The sequence below is a fragment of the Pleuronectes platessa genome, chromosome 17 (assembly GCF_947347685.1).
Source record: "Pleuronectes platessa chromosome 17, fPlePla1.1, whole genome shotgun sequence".
NCBI classification, from domain to species: domain Eukaryota; kingdom Metazoa; phylum Chordata; class Actinopteri; order Pleuronectiformes; family Pleuronectidae; genus Pleuronectes; species Pleuronectes platessa.
This window is the reverse complement of record NC_070642.1, coordinates 9462732-9488767: the sequence shown is the minus strand read 5'-3', so window position 1 is coordinate 9488767 and position 26036 is coordinate 9462732. Positions and strand designations below refer to the sequence as shown.

The window sequence follows — 26036 nt, the reverse complement described above, 5'->3', positions numbered from 1 at the left end:
TGGGTCCAACTAGAGATATGATCCCCTTAGCATCATAAGCACAGAACTTGTAATCTTTGCATCACACTGACAATCACCATGAGCTGTAGCTCTGTGGAATCTATCCTCAGTGTTTTGGATTTTCAGACATGAACTACACAAAATATCTGCACAATTTGGTGCAGACTTTCTCCGGCGTTTCCCTTTCCCATATGAAGAATGCAGAAGGAGATTCTCCGTGCAGTTGCGTTCACAATGAGAGAGAAAAGGGTGATGCAGCACGCAGCAGGCAAGACATAACCTATACATTTCTCTATAGAGACTACGCGTTTTGTTTACAGTACATTGACACCAGCGTCAGCCTGTTTCACCAAAAGCTCTCAAATCTTGTCTTTCCAAGTTGACATCACCATTGGCCTCTACTACTCGCGATTCCTCTTCTTCATCCTGAGATATTTGTACTCTTTTGGGGGGAGTTTTATTTTGTGCCTGTCGTATGTTAGAAACATCATCAACGCTTGCAGTGAATCCTGCTGAGAATCTCCTGCTGTTTTCTCACATGGGCTCACACGGACTGGAGTTTTTACTAAGGGGCAGGCAGCTCACTGAATGTCTGAAAACAGCAATAGAGAAAATTAGATTTTTGGACTGTCTTTGAGATGAATGACTGAGGTCATGTCAGAGAATTATGGAAACATATCGTAAACCCTCTTTAGGGTTGATGCATTTATCTGGTCATAGGTTATATGTTATATGTTCAACATAAAATGAGTTTGCTCCCAAATAACCAGAATCGCTGTTATTTTAAATAATTCATTGAACAGCTGCAATTACCAAAACTGCTAAGCTTTCAAACGGAAGCTTGTCTGAAGCACCCAGTGGGGCCAAATGGAGCTTACTTCAAAGAGATCAATCTTCTATTCATTAACAGAGCAGCCAAAATGTCAGCGGTGTTAAGAGTCAATTTCTCAGAGTAAATAAAAGCATAAACTGGGCAGCAGTCCAGCACAAGGGTAATGCAATAATGTTCATCTCTCTGTCAAGCATTCATCATCACACATATTACAAAGGGTTTTATCATTGTCAGTGTGGGAGGACAGAGGCCAATTGTGTAGTACAAGCAACTAATATGCTCTTCAATATGACTTTATAAAAGAGTAAAGAGAAAATGTTTTAAACCTGCTCGTTTCAATTGGGCTGTTTGCTTGGCCTGTGGTAATGCTAGTCGCTGTTGTTTCTCTGAAACTGTAAAAGTGACCTGCAACAATTGAGCCCCAGCAAGTTAAGCAGGACTCAGTCCACAGAACCATGCAGCTGATCACCTGTTTATTCATGCTCGGTGGAACTCGACTCAGTACACGGATCCCGAGCTGCTATAAAGTGCTGGTCGCCCGTTTATGGCGGACTTTATTAAAACTGAACATATCGCATGTACAAATCGCACCAAATTCAACACTGCACGTCCATGGGCCCTTAACAATACACATGGTAAGTGTGAAGCCGATAAAATGAACAGCTCTCAAGATATGTGAGCTACATAGACAAACACAATGATTTCTGGAATTAGATAGATACATTTAAAAAAGTTAACAAAGAAAGTGATTCACAAGTGCAATGTTGTAACCCTACTGTGAACTAGCAGTGCGTGACACTGAAATGGTTAGCACATAAGAGAAAGTCTTCTTAGTCTAAGGACAGCCTTGATACCCTCATGCTGGCTCAATTTTGTCTTGAGCACACCGTTGGTCCCATCAAGTTTCCCAATCAACGTTGCTTTGTGTTCAATGACCAAAGAAAAGGTAATATAAGGAAAGCAGTAATTGCCAATCCTGCATGTTTCTGCCAGTCACCCAGTATGTAATGAAGAGCTAAATGGTCTGCAGGATGTGATTACCTCCATTTTTATGCTTAATGAAAAGTTAGGTAAGGTAAAACCGTAAAACAATGCAGAGAATTGCAGGGAACTATCAGGCAAAACATAAAGAAAGTGAAGAATGGCATGAAATAAAGATAAGACTAGAAGAGAATAGGACAGATTAAAAAGAAGAAGTGGCGACTAGAGCTTTAGAGATTAAAGAAGCCCAGGTGTCTCCCTGTCAGCTACAGGGAGAGAAACATCCCATGAGCCCTTCCAGCTGTGAACCGTGTCCAGGGTTGATGCACAAATACAGAAACAAGAAAAAAAAAAAAAAGTCTGCAGACATTCTGATAGGGTGTGTGTTTCTTGGGCCTGCCAACTCTCTGATCTAATTAAATCCCTTCTGTTGCTCGACAAGAGAGGACCCTCCTCCTCATTTCCCTCCATCTCTCTTTCCAGTCTAATTTTCTCCCATTTCCCCTCACTCTCTCAATCCCTCCATAACAGCCTAGCCCACTGCGGGTGGTCTGACTCCGCTTTGGCTTTCAGAAAGAGAATAATAAATCCAGGGGAAAGGATAAAGGAGCAATGCTGAGGATACCAAGGGAGAAAAGTGGGCAGTGGGATAAATGACAAGAAAAGCCAGATGGAGCCAAAGTAGATAAAGACTCTGTGGGTGCAGAAGACCTTGACTGTGAACTCTGTGTGTCTCTGCACCAGTGCCCCTGACTACGAGAGGAAAGAAAGAAACCTTTGAATCAGGATTTAGGCTCTATTCCATTAAAAAAAAAAAACTTCAGGTTAACACACAACCCTGTCAGAATTTCTTCAAAAGTAATATGCAAACCCAAAACATAGGACAGGCCTCCAGTTAAATCTGAAAATGTCAGCTCAGATGCGTACGCGAGTGTGGCCACTAATACCAGGCATTAACATGGGTGTTGTGGGATCCCATCACTAATATAAATGTCAAAAATGCATTGAGACCCAATTGCCCAGACAACGTTTTGAAATCTGGGTTGCCTGTGGCCACATTCTTTTACCAGTGTGTGCGCTAATGTGTCTGGGTCCGCATCAAAGGACCTCCCTATTCAACTGGCATCCTCTCAAAACACACACTTTGTCCAGGACATCTGAAAATTTGGACAAGCACGTAGAATTTACCAGTGCTCAAAACATCTTTGCCTGGAACAAAGTAAAGCCGGTTTACTATTTTATGATTTCTTCTTCTTCCTTTCTGGCAGAAAAGGCACAGCAAGTGCATTGCTAGCCTTTCACCAGCTGAAAACACCACCTCTGGTCTTTGCAAAAAGGAAATTATGTGTTTATTTCCACACTGTGGTTAAGTGGTCACTCAAGACGCATGTGGAGACCTCTTCTAATGTCATGGGTGAACCCAACTATTAAGAACTTTCCTTTTGTGATCACATTATACATTTTAAAGCCAGGAATGAACAGAGCTTGTGTGTGTACCTCTTCTGGCAGCTGTGAGTAGTGAGTCTCCGCGGTGGCGAGGATAAGGATAGGGCTGAAGGAGGGCACATCCTGCAGCAGGGTGAGGAAGGTGCTCTTCACAGTGTCACCCACGGCCTCCCACCACTCCGAGATATGTGGCATGAAGACAACACTGGGTACGCTGCGGCAGGCCTCACGAAATACCTGCAAACACACAGATAGGTCAGTGCTGCCTCTTTATACCTTAAGTCAGGTATGTTGTTTATTATCTCCAAACTTCAACAATCAATACAAATGGGTTTGTGTTGGTCTGCATGTGCGTGAATATCTGCACATATACATCTGCATGCGTGTGTGAGTGTGTGTGTGCGTTTGTGAGTGTGTGTGTGAGTGTGTGTGTGAGTTACCTGAGCACAGGACTCTTCTGGAGTCTTAGCACTGACAGAGTAGAGAGTGGGTAAGTCCAGCCGATGCACTGGCAGCTTGTCCAGATGGTGCAACAGAGCAGGGGCCAAGTTGGAGCTCTGTCCTGAGCCCGAGGCCCCCGTCAACAACAGACGAGGCCGGTATGCTGTGGGCTGTTGGAGGGCGGAGCTGGAAGCAGATGGGAGTTCATAGTTAGCCTCGTATATATTGCGTCATGAATAACTGATTCTTACACATATGTAGTTTAAAACTGTGGCGGGAGAAATTAGGATGTCTCATGACACAGCAGTCTAGAGAAAAAGAAAGGCTAACGCTGTTACAGGTCTGACCCAGTGAGGTGATAAATGGAGACCCTGACAACGAAAAGAAAGTTTGACATAACAAGTTAAGTGGCTAGAGGAAGCATAGGAAAAGCTGTAAAGCCTTCGAATATGTTAAATAAAAGAGATATCGTGGTGTACCTGTGATATGGACACACAGAGGGCAGCATCCCCGCAGCATAGGCTCTGCTTATAGCAGATTTAGAAGAACTGCATTTGCTCAAAATTCCCCTAATTTTACTGAGAGCTCTGCCAATGTGAGACAAGCCAGAAGGGACTGGGTCTTTGCCCGCATCCTGCTCTTACATGCGTATGATCTATCTGTGACTCCACCTGAAGGACAGTAAAATTGAAGCTACCAGAGATCTGTGGGATCTATTGTGGTGCGGTTGTCTGATGAAGTCAGAGAGCCAATAGACATTAAGTGTTATTGAAGTGCTGTCTAAATACCTTTTGTTTACCAGCAAAAAAATTATATATATATATTATATAAATATACTGGCTTACTGGGTTCATCAATAAGTGGTTCCAGTAAATGAAAAGCAAAATGTCAGTGCTTGATTAATTCCTTTTCTTCTGCGATCTCATTTGTCAGAATTTCTGAATGGAAGCAAAGCTTGTGAGTCAGATTTCAGAGCTGTCTTTTTGACTTCTCTTTTCACTTTCATCCTCTCGTCTGATCTAACCCTGTGGTCTCCACTAGATCTGCCTGTGAAGCCACTGAGCAGTTTGATGCTCATTCATCTTGGTATACAGTTTGACATGTTTAATGACTTGTGTGGGAAAAATTCCATGTTGGAATTTAGAGGTGTCCCTCTGAGGTTGGGTGGTGTGAAAATCCTCAAACCAAATAATATCAAGTCAAACATCAGATTGGACCGGTGTACCAAAATGTACCACTAGGTGTCACATTTGACTCAGCACACACTCCCAAGTGGAATATAATGAGACAGACACCATGAATGAGTGTAGTGACTACAGTCCACTAAATTAAAAGCATGGAATGAAGAAGTGCAACAGTCAGCAGGACCACTGAATGACATATGTTATTATTTGTAACGCTGACCTTTGTCTGCTTCAAATCCAAAATCTTACCGCATTGGTGCAGTTTTAGTTGTATTTGAAATTAAGTCTTAGGGCTGGGAGATATGACTTCAAATCTAAATCGCGATTATTTAAAACTTTCACCTCAAATAAGATTAAGGAAATCCCTCAGTCTGTACTTTATAAAAAGCCAACATTTATCAATTTTCACTCTGAAAATACCACAGACGTGGACAAAAACAAATAAAACTTGAATAAAAGAGACAATTATGCTAGCAATATTGTACTTTCTTAAACTTTGCAACTTGTCACCATATGCCCATGAAAAAAAGGTCTGTGGACTTACTTGGAGAAATGGATGAAGGGTCTGTGCATTGCAGAAGAGAGATGACTCTTTGGGGAGGCAGCAGGCTCGACTTCATAGATGGAAGTAGCGCCTTCCTCATCGTTGCTGAAATGGTCCTCTTCTAGCAGTTGATTGTCACCGCCTAGGACAGAGAAGAGCACTGCTTTTACAGCCATGAACAAGCAGAAACTCAATTTTCCTGAAATTACGGCCAATAATGGTGGTAAATGCACTTAAAAAGGTCATTAGTACAAAGTTCAATCCTAAAAGCAACACTATCACTGACATTAATCTGGTCATTCTGCCAAAAAGGTGATAGAAAATAAGGGAGCTGGCTTATTAGGCGAGATGTAATGTGACTTTTAAGTGACACATCAACCTTAGAAGTTCATGTCATTATTGGGTGCAAGTAGCACAACTCTGGGACTGTGCTACAGCGCAGCTAATCTGGTGTAAAGACTCTTGACTGGAGTGGGAGCTTGGTTATTGAAGTGCTCACAGGATGACTGGTTATCCAATCTCTGCACAATCACTTCTGCATACTGTTCAGCGCACGCGTTTGACACAAAGCACTTTGTAGTATTTGATTATCTCTATCTCTCCACCTTATTACAGAAGTGCCAACAGGGAAAGCCCACTGAGACAGGTAGCAGGGGAGAAGAGGGCAAGATAGAGTCAAGGCAGGAAAAGCAGCAGCAGGAAAGTGAAAACAAATGTTACAGCAGTGCTCCTGGCTGCGAACAAAAATTGGTGAAGTGGACAAAGAAATATCCTCGGCCGCATCGGTGCGACAAACATGTAACTGGTGTGTCTCTGTATTTGACCAAGTCAGGTCACTTCCTCATCTCATCTCCTCTCCTCTGCGGACTAAAACTCACACAGGCCCCAGGCTGGCTGCGCCCCCACTCACTCACGCACTGACACATGGACATTGAAGCAGAGAAGACCGAAGCGAAGTAGTGAACCAGGAGGTAACCGCGAAACAGTGACGCTAAACGATAGGTGCTGCTATTTCAGGATCCGAGCAAAAGCAGCAGTTAGTTTGTACCATGTCAAGTTATAAGAACCGATACTGACATTTATTTTGTGTTTGTTTGATTCGCTCCAGAGTTCATGAGACACATATTTAAAAAGACACGCACAGACGAAATCCTAGACGATCCACTCGAATTCTCACTTAATACAATACAAATAAAAAACCTCATCTAAATCATAAACATCCCAGCCTGTTTACTGAGCTGTTAGTATTTATCCTTTGACAAATGTTTAATATTTATTCTAGAGCAATTTCTGTAAGCACAGCCAGGGAGTTTTTCATTGTCCGGTTTGTGTTTGGTTTATTTTATTATATATTTACATTATTGTAAATATTATACCTTTAGAATATAAAAAGGTGTATTATTGAAGTGCCAAAAGGCGCAGTGAAAACATTTGGGTGCACCTAACTTATGTGCTGGTGCTCCTAAATGAAGAAGTCAGGCACACCCATTTAAAAAGTTAGTCTAGAGCCCTTTGCAGCTCAAACTATGTGCCCCTTAGTCCCAGATCCTTACCGTGTGTGTTGTCCCTGTCAGCACACTGAGCGTGGGGGAAGACTCGGAGCAGAGCTTTCAGCACCAAGGAAAAAGAGCTTGCAAGAAGGGGCCTGAGGGTGGGGGACAGGGCTCGGCCAGGGGGGGCCAGGGCCCTCTGGGAGGCTGGGACGATTGTACTTATGGCCTTGCTGAAGTCGCCAGGCCCCAGGACGATGGATGTTACATCTAGCTTCAGTTTGACGCTGCTGCCGTAGATCTGGGGGTAGCGTCGACGCAGCGCCATCAAGGTTGCCTCTGTGCAAAGTGCTTTGATGTCAGCACCACAGTAGCCTTAGAGCAAACCAGACACACAACATTTAGTTAATGTTTCATTCCTTGGTTTTTAAAGAGAGACCATAAATGTCAAACAGTTGCCCAGTGATACTTTGAAATCAAGAATATAGTATTATTGACAGATGTAGCTCTTACCGACACATTTCTCTGCAAGTTCATCTACAAATGGCTCAGCCAATTTGGGATTCCAGTCCTGCGTGTGAATCTCCAAGATTTGCTTTCTGGCCTGAAAAGAGGATTTGTGGTGGACAAGGGTAAAAAGATGAGGACGAGGAGAAAAGAAAGCAGGGTCAGTACTACCGCAAAGTAAAAACACTAATAAAAAGGCCCTCATGCAATAATTATGTTCTCATTAACTTGTGATAAGCATTGCCAGTTATAGTCTCTGTACAGATCTAAAATCTTAAAAATACCATTCCTAAATGATGGTAGCCAATTTTCCCCATTTCAAACCAATAACACCAGGAGAAAGATCAAAAACTAGCTCTAGTGAAGGGTTCGCTCCGACTGCAGCACAGTACGCTCGTCAATTCACTGCAACATCTCTACAGGACTGTGCTTTGATGATGAGGCTTTAACAACAAAGTGGTCTTTGTCATGAACCATGTTTTCATCATCTTTCATCACATCTACCCTTTCTATGCCAACAGCACAGCTGGGCCATAATTCATTCAGGCTTCTTGTGACACCAGGAGGGAGCTGAATAGAGAAGATCACCACTTGAACTTTTTAATTAGTCCGAGCTCACCACTGCTGAGCTTAGCCTCCACTGGCCTGCAGATTAGGCTTTGATTACCAATCATCCTATGGTGTGGACAAACGATGCAAGGTGACCCCATTAAATAGAGTCGATGAGGAGGTGTCACGTACAGAGCTGTTGCTCTGACTCACACTCACATTGACACACGTGTAACATTCTTTTGCGAGTAGCGGGGGGGGGGGGGGGGACTAGTTTTCCCAAGTGCAGCATTAATGCATTTAGATCTGAATCATAATAAATCTGCTAAAATTGATTTGAAATTTTCCAGTAAACTAATCAACATCTGCTTGTTGTTTTCAAAACGCCCGACAGCTAATTAAAAAGAGCAGAGGAAACTCTTAATAGAGGCTGCGTTTACTAATTCTGTCACCGGACTTAAATAAATTAAATAAAGTAAACAGTAATTACATCAGCATTATCTTGTGTCTCTACCTGGGTGTACAAGTGGGTACAGTGTTGTATATGATTTAAGCTACCCTTACACAAAATACTGCAAGCTGTGACCTAATGTTTGTTTATAGAAATACAGACGCAATTTACAGTTATATAGGTATATGTTCTGATAAGCAATGTTTTAGGTATGCCAATCAGTGCGGCGCCAGACTTCAAGTGATGACAATGCCTGTGTCCATTTACACATGTCCAATATTGATGTTCAGCTTTGTCTCACCTTCTTGTCAGGCAGGCTGAACAGAAACTCCCGGTCAAAGCGTCCAGGCCTCCTGAGTGCCGGGTCGATAGAGTCAAGTCTGTTTGTAGCACCAATGACCACTATCTCCCCACGACTGTCCAAGCCATCCATCAAGGCCAGCAGAGTGGACACAATAGAACTGGACAAAGGGAAAGAGATTATAAGACATTTAGCAATACTTTTAGTATTCTGCTGTATTTAAAATTATACCCAAATTAACACCAAACTAAAAAACTGATTATTTTGCTAGACAGTAATAAAATAAAAGCTAACTGTAATTTATTGTGTACACACTGTTCCTGACTCACTCACACACACACTATTGACCATGGGCTTGTACTACGAAGCGAGTTCAACATACCCAGGTTATCTTTCCGATATCAGGGTGAACTTAACCTAACAACCACAAAAGGCTAATTGGTCACACAAAGCTGGTTATCAACTTGTTAATTCAAACCAGGCTTTCCTACTCTACATATGAGCGTGTGGACATGAATATTTCACAAATGTATTTGGATTAGTGTTGTAAAGTGGACATCCCAGAAACACTGGGATTTTGTCGTTCTCTGTAGACCCTTCCCTTCCCTTCTCAGAGACCCTCTAAAAATCCAAGAAAACTCCAGGGGATCATTTTTTGATTGTTTGCTCCACAGGATCCTCTTACAACGGTGATGTCATGTTTCAAAGGGATTGATTGGTCAGTGGGTGGAGATTTTACACAGGTTTATCTCTCATCACCAACCTAACCTGTTCTGGAGCAGTGCAGCATTAGTAACCATGGGGATTTACCCCGATACGAAGCTTGTTCACTTCTTAGGACCAAAATCCCTTAACTTAACCTTAAGTTACCCCAATAACTGCAAATCCTGCTTCCAGGTACAGGCCCCCAGTCTTATAACAAATAAACAAGGTCTTATTTCTGCAAATACTTGGTCCATCAAACAGGCATAGTGAACAAAACAGTGCGAGACAAAAATATCAACTGTAATGTTTCGTAATGAGCTCGTTCTATTCCAATTTTAATAAATTGTGCTCCGGGATCGAAATGTTACTCAAATATACATGTTTTTAGATAGTGATCTCAGCAATCAACTGCAAGCTGTTTGTTTTAGCAGTGAAATAGTTATAATAGAAGATTTTTTTTCCTGCTATGATTGCTTAATACAAGTTAAACAAACAAACATGCACTCTAGTATAATTTATGTGAAGCACTAAATCCAGATGCAGCTACAATGTCTTCCAAAAGAAAAATCAAAGCTGCAGTTTCTGCAAACCTCTGCCACCTTTTGGCAAGGAATGTAAGAGCAGCAGCTTAAATATGAAGACATACCTGCAGGCAGAAGTGTGCAGGCATACGTTTCAGGCATAAACAAATGCTCAGAACAGTTGTTCATTCTCGTATGAGGGTTACACCCCATTAGTCTCACCTGTGTATCTGGTCTTGCCTGCTGGAGCGAACGGGAGCCAAACCATCAATCTCATCGAAGAAAATAATGGATGGCCTCATCAAGTACGCCTGAACAAAGAGATACGTGTATGTTCAGGCCAAAGAAACATTATGCTCATTTCAATAAGTCAAAACCTGCAAAACAAGTTACCAGAGGCAGCACACAAGAGATATTATTGAAGCAGCAAACAACCAGTTTTCTATTTCAAAATTGTGAATAAATAAGACAAGAGATGGTTGCTAGGATATCAAATTTGCTTTGGACCTTACCAAAGCACTGACTCACCTGATCAAAGAGCAGGCGTAGCTGGCGTTCTGATTCGCCGACCCACTTGCTGAGGCAGTCGGCTCCTTTCCTCATGAAGAAGGAAACCTTCTTGTCTCCCTGGCTACACTCGTTGGCAAGTGCCCGTGCAACCAGGGTCTTTCCTGTCCCTGGTGGGCCGTAGAACAAACATCCTCTGAAAATGGAAGGGAGATGAAATGAGTTTTGTAACTTACAAAAACACCATGTCTTATGTACATATGTAGACAAAAACTATTTCATGACAGTGGCCAGGCGCATCTGTTGTGGAGATGAAATGTAGTCTCTTTTTACATCACTCAACAAAAAATAGTTACAATCTAGAAACAACCTGCCACATGTTAGTTCTTCTCACCTGGGAGGCTGAATCTTGAATTTTTCAAAGACCTCAGGGTAAAGAAGCGGGAACACGACCATCTCTTTTAGTGACTGAATGTGATTACTGAGGCCTCCCACTTTGTCAAATTTCACCTGAGGAGAAAACACAGTTTGCACTTAGCATGAATATTTAAAATCTTTGAAAAATAAAAGGACACTCTGTTTGACTACAAAACGAATTGTGACTTCCAAACTACAAACTCATACTAAGATCTACATCTTTTTGACATTTATTATCCTTTCCACTCACAGAGCTATCCAGGTTCATGGGATCCACATCAGCCAAGCTGGCACCCACTTTCCCCCTGTCGCGCAAAACCCCACTTGCCAGGTCTTCTGAATTCAAGTTCATGGGCAAACATCTGTGAAACACATAAAAATGATATGAGCGATTACTTCTGAGGAGCACAACTGCACCAATGCCATTGCTAAAACTATTGTACCAATGTTAGCAGCCCTAGATATCAAATGATTGAGAGATCATTTTTAAGAAAAAGTACATGATAATAAAAGAGTGTTTCAATCAAAGTAGAAATAAATCAGAAGCAGATGAGAGGGGGTTGAAATGCTGAATATGGACGGATAGATGTCATCACCTGTTTCTGGCCCGGCACATGCTTTTGCTTTTTCGCCGCTCAAACCGCTCTTCATCAGATGACGAGGTGGTGTCACTGCTGTGAATGGCATGTTTCTTCACTCTGGAGAAGTGTGAGAATCTAGATTCAGTATCACACCACAACACCATCACAGTCCTCAATGATGAAAACAAACCTATTTATAACCAGAGACTGGATTCGGCATGGTATTGAAAAAGCATCTAATTACTAACACAACGTTGTAAATTCTGCATCAGATCTGACAGGGACCTTTAACATATTAAAGTTCTACTAACCTTATATGGCTTCTTCGTGCTGGGGATCTGTGGGTGTCAAAAAGTGAGGGGTTGCTCTGTTTTCTGTTCACAGGCTCTGAGAAAGCAAACACAACACAACTGGTTGTCACAGATCTAGACTTAAGTGATATCAAATCAAGTGGACATGTGGGTGAAAAAATTCATATAGGCAAGATTGATTTAGAGGGAAAAACTGTAATTACCAATAGGTGGTGCCTCGTATCGCTGCACTGTCTTTCGCTGCCTCAGATTGTATGGTCTGCCATTTTCCTCTCCTGCCTCTTCTGCTTCATCCCCTTCATCGTCTTCATCGTGGTCCTCCGCATCTTCCACATCTTCCTCGTGAGATTCTGAAAGTCACAAATGTGGTTTTCAAACTAAAAATGAAAATACTACCAATATAAGCTTGCAGAAGATTATCCAAAACTAAACTAAGCAATTGCCTCGTTTTAGATTTCAGGAAAAGATGCATCATAAAGATTTCATGATCTATGCTTCACTTCACTGCATCATGAGTGAAACATTAGGACGCTGACCTTCCGTCCCTTCTTCGTCTTCCTGCTCTGTTTTGCTCAGGACTTTGTGGTGTGCTGGCATGTTGAAAGCGCTCCTGCGCATGGATTTCCTGCGCTTCACCCGGGAATACATGTCCAAGTTTTCCTGAAAGAACAAAGCCTTAAGGCTATCACTCATGTTCAAATAATATCATAATGAAGCGGCACTGTACTTTTCTAGTTTGGCTTTTTGTGTTGCAGCACGGCCAGACTCACCTCCACAGTGTCTCCAGTCCACATGCGAAGTCGCTCCACCTCACGGTTCTGCCTGATGCTGCTGATGTTGTCCATCTCCTGAAGGACAGCCTCAGCAGTGCTACACAAACACACCAATCGCAGAACAACATAGAATATGACAAACTGAAGGAAGCTTTAAAGAATAGCAAGACAAATCAACATTTGTGACTAGGAGATGTACAGTAAGTAATCTGCAGAGCACTTTTGGACAGTGGTGCTACTGTTGTGTAGCCTCTTTATTCTATGTGAATTCCAAATGAAAGAATGATACTGAAGGTAAAATACTGTCATCTGTTATTTTAAATAGCTTTGTTTTAACTCTTGCGATGTTCAACTGCAGTAAATGGAGCGACAACATCCACACTTCTTGGACAAAATTTATGTTTCTTTGTTTCAAAATCAATGTGCCTAAATATAGATAGTTGAAATGTCAAATTGTATGTATTTACAAATACAAGCGTTCTGAAGACAGAAGACCTGGGTGCTTTAGCAACCAAATAATTCTCAAAAAAGGTTCAACTTTTCATATTTATCATACAAATAAATTGTTTCTCGGTCATGCATCTTCTTTCTTTTCCTGTGTTCATAGCAATACTGTAGAACATGTGCCAGTAGTGTGAGTGCCTACTACCTGTTTACTAGCTGATCGAACAGCAGGCTCTGATTCAGGTGTTCAAATTGGCTTTTCTTCACCCGGCAGCTCCTCTTCAGCTCCACATGGCCATTCATACGAGAGTGATCTCCACCTCCGCTCTCATTATTCCGGTGACTCACATGCGCTGCAGGATTGACAAATTATAATTAGGGCCAAACTTGAAATGATTTGCTTCCAAATTGCATTTGTTCAGTATACAACTTAAAAAAGGATCAAATTGAAAAGAAGTGAATTACCATGTCCGTTCTGCATTATGCGAGAGGACAGCCTAGGAAAAACAAAGGGAAAATATGTATGAACATTTCAAGATGGCAATCAATCACACAGAAGTTGACCACTGATTGCATGTTGTTTACCTAAATAACTATACAGACTACTCTAACTGTAGATACATTATTAAACTAAATTATTTTCATACAACTCTTTACTAATATAAATTGTTGAGGACAACCTATCATAATATGCACTGCTATCACACTTTCACAAATACTTATGAGTGAAATAAAAACCAGAAACTGACCTAGTGCGGTAGGTAGGGATTTCCCAGCTGACCCTCTGGCCCTTGGTTTGCGGGGATGGGGAGGTATCACTGGAGCTGGGCTCAGAGGCCGTCTGCCTCCGCGTCCGCTTGGAAGGGGGAGCCAGCTGGGGGCTACTGGGACTGCTCACATCACTACTGGGCTCCTTCTGCAACACAAACACCACACCAACATTTAAGAGCGGTAGAGAGCAAGTTTGTCAGTCAACCAGAATAAGCGAGCAACGGAAATACAGACTGCGACTGCTTTTTTATGCAAATTTGTGTAGCAAAATCCCACCTGTCAATCATAAAATAAATCAGAATATTTAGCAAGGAGAGGGAAGTATGACCAAACTGATCAAGTAAATATCAAATCCACAACAACAAAGAAAAAGACAAAACTACAAAAGACAAAACAAGAAGTCTTGTCAGAGACATGGCACCTTGATCCCAACTCCCCAATGTATTCTCACTATCACAACACAGCACCAAGCAGACACATGCCCTTGATGCTCACGCCCTTCACAGCTCAACTTCCCTGCTGATACGAGAGCATATCTCACTGTCTTCACAGGCAACTGTCTGCAAAGCCTGCAGAGGGGTTTGTCTGACAGGCTGGATCGACGCGGACGGACTGAAAATTGCAAGATGCATAAACAGGGAAGCAACGAGCAGAGGTGGCCTGACACTTGCACCTAGACAAGAGTCAATCATTGAAAGAATGTCACACACCGATGGCCATTTTAAACCACAGGTGTCTGGGGTCTTGCAAAAAAAAAAGCTTAAATCCTTGGAAACCTGATAAGTTGTAGATGTGTGAAGGGCTATCACTCTAAAGCCTTTTAATCAGAGCATTGCATTTCCGTGTGTCATCGGTCAGCCTGGCTTGCAATCACCAAGACTGGACAGAAGCCCAGGAATGACTCGAATTTGTTGAACCACAATGTAGAAAAAGTGTAGGTCCTCGCCAAACAGCCCGGTGGAACTCCCAAGACATGTGCTAATGGCTCAGTAAGTTGTCAGATGGGTGATTTATGTTGCTCGCCCGTGCTAAGTGCAATAATAACCGTAAATTGCGCGTTGACACAGACACTGTCGACTTGCATAATCTCTGTGTTTACATTTTGAGACAAAGACTGTCAGGCAGCTTGTAGGTCAGACGACCAGGGGAGAAACTGAAGCCATAAACTGAGTGTGCGTGTCCAAATAGTAGAAGAATATCACTCAGTTTAATGACATATACACGATTTTCGAGCGCGTATGGTAGAAACGGACTGTGGGGGTCTTTGGGGTACACACAACAGAAAGTTCACCAAGTTCAGACTTGCTAAATACGGGACTGGAGCCAGCCAACTGTTGTGGACCGGGGACTCCCTTCCCCCACTGTAAGCTAACAGGCTAGCTCCAGCCAACAAGCGCTAGCTCAACTATCGCTCTCTCTTCACATTTGAGAAAAATAAATGAGCGGACAGCCCCAGCATGGGGACGTGACACGCGGCTGATGGCTCCGTGTTCAACTCCCTGTTGTCTCTGATATACGGAGCTAGTTCGTGGAGGCAGCAGTGAAACAAGTGAGCCGGGTGAAATTGCCAAACACAAAGGGAACTGAAGTTGGTGCTAGCCGGGAGTGAACGGCGCTAGCTCGTGATTTGACAGCTGTGCGACGCGTTCGCTGCGGGTCACACATGCACGACCCGCCGCGTCCACTGGCTGCGGTGTGTACCTGCGTGGCCGTGCGGGTGTCAGGCTCGACTGTGCCATCGTTTTTGCGCACGCGACGCGTTTGGTGCGGAGCACCTTGAGGCCACGGCTACGGCTACCTAGCCAACTAGCGAGAGAGCCGTGCAGGCAGCTAGCTCAGCCGGCAGAGAAAAGAAGACGCCGGCTTACATGTTCCTCAGAGCTCCGCTCGGGTCTCGACGACGACCGGGTCCTGGAGGAGATGAAGGGGCCGCTGCCCGACCGAGAGCTCTTCCGTGTGTTCACCATGTTTTCTGTTTTCTTTTGTCTTGCCCTTACTGGTTCTCCCTGACCGGCTCCAAACAGTGGCTCAGTGAGCGCAGCGTAGAGGCGCCATTTCTCTCTCTCTCTCTCTATCCCTCTCTCTCTCTCTCGCTCCCTCCGTGTCCGCCTCTCTCTCTCCCTCTCTCTGGACGTGGGACTGTGAGGCAGGTGCACTACTTTTTTGCTGACTGGTCGATTCCCATTATGAACTAGTGCCTCAGTTATCATAAGGAGAATATACAAACATCACACAGGATCACTCAAGTCAACACATGAGGATGTGCTTATGTTTCATAAGTTGCAGTCTATGGTTTGGTATTTTTATATATTTAAACACTCATAAATTCTTAAAGTTAGATAAAGTCACTTGAATACGTTATCCCGAGGCTCATATCAAGTGATAATGAAGGAACAATATTAGGAACCAGAAAAAATCTGCAGTGTTTGGAAAGTTGAGTACACAGTGTGCCCACCAAAGGAACTAGATGTTAATCCCTGGTTAGGTGTATTTAATTTACTTCAAAAAGTTCACGAAATAGTTCAATTCAGTCTGATAAACTAGACAGAGATTGAATATTGGTGTCTGTTAAACTCAATGCACCTCGAGTGTAAAGTATTGAGAAAGGAGGATCATTCGTCCTTGTCGTGTTGTGCTCCGCATTGTGTACACTGTGTCCTTTGGGTCCCACACTGGACAAATATGAGATAATAAATGAATGAATCATCAGCGTGAAATCACATTGTGATCTTAAACCTGCTGTTCTGTCTCCCCTTCAGGTGTGACGATAACAGAAGACTTAAAGGAGGATGCAACTGTTTAATAAAATATTTCATAATTTTGGCTACATTTTTGTTTGCGCAAAACATTACCAAAACTTTTTTATTTTCTTGGAAACCTTACAGCACTATGTTTACACACATATATATTTCAAAGGCCTAGTTTGTGGATTCCAATTCTGTTAATTCATAATTAAATTACTTATAAAAGGTAATGATTTAAAGAAAGAACAAACTAGACAACATCTAGTCCTCATGGTTTCTTAGCTCTGTTCACTAATTATAATCTTCTAAAGAAATACATTTTCATGGCCAGTTTAATCTGAATTAATTTCTCACAATTATTATAATTGGGTAAAAAATGACATACACATCATGTCATCATGAATATGGCACATTATGTTATTAGATTACAGATAAATAGATAGAGAGATGGATAGATAGAAAGTGAATTTTATTGTCGATTGAATGCGATTAATTTGAATTGAATTGATCTAAATTGAATTGAAGTGAGGTGACGTGAAGTTAATTGAAGTGAATTGAATTAATTTGAATTGAATTGATCTAAATTGAGGTGAATTCAAGATGTGCTGAGCCAGCAGTGTGTGGTGTGTGGTGTCACGACAGTCGCTGTGGACTTACGGCCGCGTCGCGTCACACATTATTGCTCAGCAGAAGAAGAAGAGACGCAGCCGATGTGTACCTCTGGATCAAGCGGCCACGCACTGACTGGTAAATCTCTGTCTGACTTTACCCTCGATACGCGCATGTGAACGAGCTGCCAGGATGTGTGTCTGTGTGTGTAATAATCCGGGTCGTGTTTAACACAGCTCATGTGTTGTTGTCTCCATGCACGTCCGTGGCTCCGTGACGCCCACTTACATAATGAACCAGAAATAACTGATGGGTTTGTAAAATGTTTTTTAAATCATTGTCATCCGTTTTAACACACTGGATGTCAGCGGGTCAATTTACGTTTAACCCGCCAGCTAATACAGGTCAACATGAACACACCAAGAAGCTTGATCTCTTTAGCTCATTCCATCACGACCTGTGCTTTCACTGTTTAATACGTGTGTACTAATGCATATTCTTGTGTTTAGATGAGAAACACAAGAGGTCATGAAAGAGATTGATACTGTGGGAGGTGAGAAAGATGACAACTGGTAAGTAACAAGTGCATTGCATATTATTATTATTATTACTGTTATAATTATTATTATTAATGAAGGCTGTACAACCAGCTCTGCTCCAAGTTAAATGACATGCACCAGCACTATGGACGGTTACATTAACATTTCTCAACTGTGCAATATTCAATGTCCTATATTCATTTGTAAAAATAATTCTGTGCAATATAAACAGTCATGTGCAATCCATGTTCTGACACACAATATATTTCTTTACACTGTATACACAGGTCAGAATCAGAATCAGAATTCTTTTTATTGCCAAGTATGATTGCACATACAGGAAATGGACTTGGTATTGTTCGTTGGTGCACTGACCATGAAACAACAATATAAAAACAACAACATAAAAGCAACATTATACAAACAATAAAACAACAATATGGAACAAAATATATACAATACCGGAGTTATGGGCACGTGCTAAGCTGCAGAGATTGGTGATAGTGCCAATAATATATCAAGTATAAATTATGTGCAAGGGGGGGGCAGAGTCAGTGTGATGCAGGGGGCTTGTTTGTGAGCCCCACTGCCATAGTGAAAAAACTGTTCAGATGGTGCAAGGTTTTAGTCCTGATTTAGTCAGGTTTGTATGTATTTATATATTTTTCAACATATAGTTGTATATTTCTATTTCTTTATATTCACCCAAGTACTGCATGCTACTTATGTGAAGCCTTCTGCTGCTGTAACATTGCAAATTTCCCTATTGCGGGACTAATATATTATCTTTAATAACTTAATTTGCATTGGAAGAATAGTTTTCTTTACCCTAGAATGGACCTTTTATATTTCTATATCTGGAGCAGGTTCTCTCTACTGAGGCCGCCATGCTTTTTACAAGAGCCCAAACTGGACAAACTAAACACCTTTTATGACAACTGAAGGCTACCATAGGTTCTCATCCATGTTTTGAGGGTGAGGGTGAGATGAGGTGTATTCAGATGCAACCTCCAACTTCACCACTAGATGTCAATGAATCCTACAAGTTGAACCTTTAATTACATATATGGATAAAAATGATGATTATGATGATCATAATAATTATAACAATAATACAATACAGTTTGGTAACCAACGCATAGACTCAAGACTAGAGGGTGGAAAAGACTAACTACATCAACAACAAAAAAAAGCAAAGGTGATTCAAATTATTGTTACAAGTGTGGGTGGATTAGCGTAAGGCTTTTTGTTTGAGAGCAGATAGGACAGTGTTACAGTATTTGCCAGATAGTGAAAGAAAGAAAGAAATGCAATGCAATGCCTTTGGGCTTCACTGGTTGAGCACTGATGAAAGAGAAGAGCTGTGGTGAATCTGGAGGTGAGCAGTTCCATATAACATTATTCCACTTTTTATTTGATTGTAGGCAACTTAAATGAAACACTTTTCCTTAGAAGGATTCCAAAAATCTTGAGTCTCTCTGCCTATTAATCAACTTTTCCTCTGACAAAAGCCGGAGCCAAACAAGTCAGACTGTTCTTAAAATAAACTTTGAATCCGCAGGCTGAACTCAATAAGACATTTAATGAGTGAATTACACACATGTCAATTTTCTTGAAGGGCTGACAGGGAAGAAAATGCAGAGGAGGCTCCAATGAAGCGTAGTTTCTCAGTCGAAGACCTTCTCGATGAGGTGGAGAAGATTTGTTACGATGCTTCGGGGTCATCAAAGGTCAGTAACAACTTCACCTCACCAAATCCCCTGAGCCCCCTGATCTGTAAACTCACCTCAAGCAGCTATGCATGCAATCAGCAGCTTTCTTTGAGTTACTTTGGATAGCTATAGTGATGGACTTTTTTGTTTATGATTAACATTTAACACATTTAAAACAAATATACAAATAAAAACAGAAAGACATTTTAGCTGCAGTGAAATACATTCAGGCTGACATACGGAAAAGGGTTGCATTGTTATATAAAGCAAACTGTCATGACATTCCAGGTATACCATGACTTATGGACCCCGCTCCTTTGTTCATACTAACCCACTCATGTTGACAGCTGCATAGCCACCAGAGTCTTTGGCCAGTTTGCTACCCACTGAGGGCGCTGCATGTGTTTCAGGCCGATCAGAGCTTGTGTGTGTGTGTGTCCTTTCTGTCCAGGTGGAGATGGTGGTGAGGCTGTGGAAGGATGGCTTCACTGTAAATGATCAGGAGTTCCGCAGCTACTCCATACCAGAGAACCAAGACTTCCTGGATGCAATCAAGAGGGGGTGAGATAATTGAGGCCATGCTCGAACTCTTTAAGAATATAAAAGATTAAAGCATGCTGCATATTATTCAGCCGCTGTAAAGCACAAAAGAAACAGTAATTACCTCCCACGTGCTGAAAATTAGTGCTTTGATGACTCAGTTTTTGGCACATACTTTCTTTGAAAAGCACTTAAATTGAAAACAGCACAATGTGCAAGTGGCCTGTGTTACAACATCTGTTTCCTAGCTGTTGATAATCATGCAATGCCATTATTACACTGATTCCCTATTACTTTAGAGGTTTCTGTTGGCTTTCATCCATTGCAAGCTACTGCTACTGGTACCTGAATGACTTACTGGTTTACAGTCAAACAAGAAAGTAAATTAAAGAAGCAAATAACAACCATGGAATTACACCATTCCCCTTTCATATGTGCATTTGATGTTGAGTTCTATGAATGTTAAGTCAAAACTTGTTTGACCCATTAATATTAATACACAAAGCTTCTGTCTTTAGGCTCTTAACCCAAACCTATTAAAATGAAATCCTTGGACACTTTTTTTAACCGAGAGCAGCATCAAACCTTCATTCAACCCAAGGGTGTATGATGTGTGTTGCCCGGTTCAGACTGAGCACAGATGTAATTGTATAGCTTTACATTACATGAAAGTGTACACTGTGTCTATACAGTGTATATATCTGAGAGCTGCACCCTGCATGTGTCTCATATGTAGCATAAATTGTGCTCTTGTTTTGATTCATTGGTTGACCTTGCAGTCAAACCTCATTGAGTCCCCAAAGGGAAAATTAGCTTCTCAACCAGGCTCCATAAGACAGATAAAGCATAATGCTCAGTAGAGCTCATTTGCCATATTGATCGATCTATCATATTTTTCCCAGAGAGCTTCCAGCAGAGTGGGAGAGCAGAGCGGAAGAGCAGGAGCTGGAGATCAATGTGGAGGACCTGACAGAGGAAAATTATGTTCCCAAGAAAAGGGCCTTTCACGCTTTTAGCGGCCAAGGATACCGACTTGGCAGGTAGGAGATTGTCGCAGCAAAAATGTTACCTAGTAAACCAATGAATTTTAGAGTATGAAACGTGTTGATTAATAATTTTCCTTTTGCAAAAAAATAATGATTTCTCATATATTTATGATCAAAGGTCAGAGGTTCCTAAAGCTTTCAGCTCCTGACCCCCAAAGTAACCCTGCCAGAATCTTGCAAGCCCCATTATCCCAAAGAATATGTCTCACAGCCCCCAGGGGTTCCTGACCCCCTAGTTTGGGAACCAATGCCACAAGTAATAATGTAATTGTGTGTTGCCATTATTTTATACATCCCGAGTAGTGTCTTAGATGTTCCAAGATGCCATACAGCTTTATACCACTAGGTGTCCCTCTGAATCCATGTATCCAAAAACCTGCAAATCTGACCAGGCCGACAGTCACACCAATGAACCGAGAGCCGCAGAATTTTCAGAGCATCATTTTATGAATACTAAATTATCCCAACATATTTTTGTACTAGAATTTGTCTGCCCACACATAGCTGTTATCAAAATTAGACAAATGCATACAGCACAGGCTATAAATATCGTCCTCTCAACTGGCTCTTAATCTGTATTTATTCCTGCCTCTCCCCAGTGTTGCACCCAGAGTTGTGGCCAGGTCACCGTCTGTGCATGAGGATGGAGAATCTCCTCCTATTCCCATGGTAACACTAGACCACGCCCTTCCCGTCACCTCCCTGCAAATCTGGTTGGCCGACGGCAGGAGATTGGTTCAGAGGTTTAACCTATCGCATCGGTAAGTATCACGGTGTCAAGGCCAAAACGCGTCTCTGCACGTCTCAATCTGTGAGCTCGACAACATCAAATGTCATGTAGATATTTAAAAAAAACAGCGTTGGCATGCCATGCAAGGAAGAAAAAAAAGATTCTCTCTACTCCTGCTGTGCTTTCTGCAAATCCCATAATCTGGAGCGTTGCAGGATAGAAGTGGCTCAAGGAATGACAAAAGATTTTGGTTTGTTCCAGCTCAAGGGATGGCGAGGGGTGGGGGGGTTTGTTGGAGGATTACGTAATGCCTTGTTCTAGTCTGCTGGAGTTTCAAGGCACGGTGCATGTTCTATCCCCCTGCCACAGTGCATAGGGCTGCAGAAAACATAATCTGAGATGTAGCAACGGAGTGGATCTATAAAATCCCCAGAGAGAGAGAGATTGCGTAACTCTGATGCAGCTTTTATATAACAGGGTTAGCAGCTAAAGGATAGAGAGGACTGAACCCCTGCAACCTCCAGCTAGCCTCGTTGTGTGAAGACAAGCGCCGCCATAGGATCGCTTCTGCACGCTGAGTCGTGATAAATAATAGATGATGATACCAGTATAGTGCCTTATAGTATCTGGCAGGGGTTCTGTAGGGAATATTTCTGTCTATTGTTTTATTTTTATACAGTTCCGTTTCTTTCCCAGGATCACCGACGTGCAGGATTTCGTAGGGCGCTGCCAGAGGAGCTGCCCGCCTTTCGTCCTGACCACATCGCTTCCTTTCCGAGAGCTCAGCGACAAAGAGTTGAGCCTGGAAGAGGCAGACTTGGCCAACGCTGTCATTGTCCAGAGACCCCTGAACACACAGGCGCCGTTTGGACAGTCCTGACCAGCAGGGCCCTGTAATTCACATAACACGGCACTTTTCCTCTTCCACTGACACACCCCCACCACCCAGATAGCATCCTCAGTGCCCTCTGTAACTTAAAACCTTAATATTCAGCAGTTTGTGCTGCATTTGATGCTTGTTATTTCACTCTACATTCTCTGTGCGGGATCATCGAGTGCAAATGTTGTCTGTTACTTACAAAGGTGCAGCTGAGGTGTTGTCAATACTCTGTTTTCTTCCTCTGGGTGGGTGTGGGGGGGGGCACAGTGTTTATCTACCAGTTGAGCTCCGCCTAATTGCAGAAAAACCATCAACGCAAAACCATATCTATCGCCCTGTGCAGATGGTCGACCACGTATGTCCATCTGTTGGTTTACTACATATGACCCTGCATTCACCCTTCCCCCATAATCCCACATCACCAACAGCCAGCACCAACAACTCTCCAAAGTCTTCCCAAACTGTGATAACCATTTTTCTGCACTATCTACAGTAAAAAACAAGCAGCTGATACTCAGTTTTTATCTTGTAGGTTTAGAAAAATATATATATTGAACATATTATACTTCTTTTGCACCATATATTATATGATGAAAGAATAAATATATATATAACAGCTTGCTATTTATGTTGGCCTGAAGGATTTTGAGCCAATTTGCCTTTTTTTTTGCGGGATGAGATTAAATTAAACATGTGATTTGTATTCTTTCATTTGACTGCATCACACATCACAGGACAATAAAAATCTTCCTCAAACTTCTGTGCGTTTTTTATGATTTATTTATGAAGTAGTGAATCAATATTCATATTAATGCTGCCCCAGGTGTTGTGTGCAGACCGCAGGTATGGTGATTATGGCATTGACACCAAGCTGCACCTTGTTTCATGTTGTAATGCAACATCTGTGCTGTCAGTGCTGATTTAATGGGGGCTGAGATTAAGGAGGTGGAGGAGGGGCTGCTGATGTCAAAGAAGTCCGATTTGGAGGAGTGATGTCTTCACTGTGTTGTTTCCTGGCCTACTGAATATGAAAGGCATTTATCTAATGGTATGAAGTGGAACTACACTGATCACTGAGTTTAACAGCAGCCATCAGGGTGTAGAAGTCAGTGGCTTCTGAGTTGAAAAGGGGTGAAGATAAACGTATAATTCAGATGGGGTGAAACAAAGTTGAATCCTTGCTCTTTTTTTTTTCTTCCCCATGAGTCTTGAATCTTGTTTTTCTTGGCATGTGTGAGCTTGTGTCTCTGTGTCCGAGCTTTTCTGCCAGGCCTTCGCGAGGAAGTCGAACACCATTATCCATCTTCAATATTTAAAGCAGTGGGAAGGAGGGAGGGATATAAGTGTGTGCATTTGAGATGACAGCCCCAGGATGGTCAAGGTCAGGGGAAGGAGCTCGGCAGCAGGAACATCATAATCCCTTCTTGAAGAATTACCCTCTTGTGAGGCCGTGCTGCACATTTTAGGATCTTTTAACCCGAACGTGGAGGCTGTGAGCATCACTCGGTTGACAGCCAGAGGGGGTCTGGCTAAAGAGTAAAAGAGAGCACATTTCCTTTGTGCTACATATTTAATAAGGCTAAGTATGTAGGGAATTACTTTCCCTTTAACTCCCACATTTCCTTTCAGAACGACCCTTTTACTCGCGCAGCAGCCAACCTTTCATTTTGCACATTCCTCTTCACGCATTATCGGGAACATACCCATTCTAATGCAGGTCATATGCCTGACTTCTCATGTCTTGGTGCCTTTTCCTTTGTCAGTAATGTAGGTTTGTGGTGTGCGTGCTTGGAATTCATTGGAGAGGTGCAGGGTTCAGGAGCCGGGGTCTCCATGACATGTTTGTTGTCATACTCTGAGGAGAGGCTTACTGTGGAGAATAATCATCCCGCGCTAAAAGAACTGCTCCTGAAAGGCTTTGTGGGGAAAAACAAAGGGAACTCAATATGCCACAAGTCATATAGACCTAAAGTAAAAGGATCTGTAAAAATAGCATCAGGACTATATCTCGACCCAAACCCGAAAAAATGCACGTGAAGACATCCTGTAGTGGATTTAATTAAGTCCAGCCTCAGAAAAATATATTGTAAAGGATCATTTAGTTTGATGAGATCTAGAGTATGAAACTTTTGTTGTCACCTGAACGACATGTTGTTGTATCTGGCTCACAATACAGCAGACAGAGAGATGAATAATAAAAGTGATAATAGAATAACTTTTAAAAGCAGCATTCACTTTTAAATGCTCGCACAACACTGTAAATCTAAATGTGTTGCCCCCCCCCCCCCCAAAAAAAACTGAGTGAATTGTACACTGGCATATTGCAACAAGGTAGATTGCACAAAAGAAACACAGAATTAAGTGTAGATGTAAATTGCTCACACTGCCCATAAATGTAAATATATTACACATGAAAACAAGTGTGAGTGCGTTGTACAGGTTGCATATTACTTAGAGATGTGACTCCACATCAAAAGATATCCCACAGTGAAAATCAAACTGACATCTTAATCCGGCCAAAGACAGTCGAAACTAAACCGAAAGTCTGTTTACACACCGGGTTGCCTGTGATTCAGACTAACACAACAAACCTGTTCAGAGTGGAAGGTGGCGCAGTGAAATTAATCCACAACTATTTGCAAAATATTTGGTTCTACAGGTTTGGTTGCACAGGGAGTGGACCTGAAGTGAGAGCGGGTCAACGCCTGGTGACGAAACCTCCTCCTAGCCCCGGCTCCCTACTGTGTTGTTTACTCCTCGGGGCACTTTACTCAAAGAATATTTCGGTCAACAAGATTGCAAAGCTACATGTTCAGCTGGTAAATTGATAAAGACTGATATTTGTACATCATTTTAAATGTTTGCGTGACCAAATCTGCATTATTGGAAATTACATCTAGGGATTATTAAACCCATTTTGGGAAATACCAGTCCAGACACTTTGGCCTCTGCTGCTTTGCTTTTGACAACAATTCTGTGAATCAATCTCATGAGTGTGTCAGTGCTGGAGTGACCCTCTAAACATTGATGCCTACCACACTCATACTACACCATAAGTAAACAATCAAAAATAACTTAAGATTTTGATACACACTATAATTATGCTAATGGTTATATCATTATAATGGTGATGGTGGTGATACAGTGTGGAAAAATATGTGTGAGGAACATGATGGATGCTTGAGCGTGTCTCTGAGGAATTCTTGTCACACCAACACACCTTTCAAGTTCCTCATTCCACAGAACCGCACATTTAATTAAAATATAACCAAACTACATTTCAAACATTCCTCCAACACATCACGTGGATTATAGGTGTGTTAGACAATTGTTTTTTGATGGAAACTTGTTTAAGGGTTTTCTCATCTAGGTGAAGAATGCAGAGGCACATATGACTCACTGTTGTGTCACTGTATCATTGTAACCGTGTCACTTAAACGGAAGACTCAAGGAAATATAATAAAAAAATTGTTTTTGCAT

General features: G+C 42.0%; 2 protein-coding genes across 5 annotated transcripts in view; one reads left to right on the top strand and one right to left on the bottom strand.

Moving 5' to 3' along the window:
• The window catches only part of atad2b (ATPase family AAA domain containing 2B), a 77505-nt gene extending 61563 nt beyond the window's left edge, over positions 1-15942 (bottom strand). For 2 of the 3 annotated variants that reach the window (XR_008342177.1, XM_053445100.1), the window contains exons 1-19: positions 15625-15942; positions 13735-13901; positions 13451-13482; positions 13191-13338; positions 12539-12638; positions 12305-12428; positions 11972-12118; positions 11769-11844; positions 11473-11574; positions 11127-11238; positions 10854-10969; positions 10481-10655; positions 10175-10263; positions 8727-8886; positions 7432-7522; positions 6982-7293; positions 5429-5570; positions 3700-3886; positions 3311-3496 (exon numbers count right to left, since the gene is read on the bottom strand). Coding sequence is in view for 2 of the 3 variants with exons in the window: in XM_053445100.1 (XP_053301075.1) it covers positions 3311-3496; positions 3700-3886; positions 5429-5570; positions 6982-7293; positions 7432-7522; positions 8727-8886; positions 10175-10263; positions 10481-10655; positions 10854-10969; positions 11127-11238; positions 11473-11574; positions 11769-11844; positions 11972-12118; positions 12305-12428; positions 12539-12638; positions 13191-13338; positions 13451-13482; positions 13735-13901; positions 15625-15723 (2565 nt within the window). In the remaining variant the exon portion in view is untranslated. The remainder of the gene's footprint in view (positions 1-3310; positions 3497-3699; positions 3887-5428; positions 5571-6981; positions 7294-7431; positions 7523-8726; positions 8887-10174; positions 10264-10480; positions 10656-10853; positions 10970-11126; positions 11239-11472; positions 11575-11768; positions 11845-11971; positions 12119-12304; positions 12429-12538; positions 12639-13190; positions 13339-13450; positions 13483-13734; positions 13902-15624) is intronic. The other variant, XM_053445101.1, reaches the window with a different exon arrangement.
• On the top strand, positions 14652-23316 carry ubxn2a (UBX domain protein 2A). 2 transcript variants are annotated; one of them, XM_053445103.1, is made up of 7 exons: positions 14652-14745; positions 17619-17681; positions 19267-19378; positions 19812-19921; positions 20803-20940; positions 21546-21707; positions 22373-23316. In XM_053445103.1, the coding sequence occupies exons 2-7, from the start codon at positions 17638-17640 to the stop codon at positions 22554-22556; spliced, it is 750 nt and encodes a 249-aa protein (XP_053301078.1). In that variant the 5' UTR covers positions 14652-14745; positions 17619-17637; the 3' UTR covers positions 22557-23316. The 2 variants fall into 2 exon arrangements, with proteins under 2 accessions (XP_053301078.1, XP_053301077.1); XM_053445102.1 differs by lacking the exon at positions 14652-14745 and adding an exon at positions 17128-17247.
• The last annotated feature ends 2720 nt before the right edge of the window (positions 23317-26036 follow it).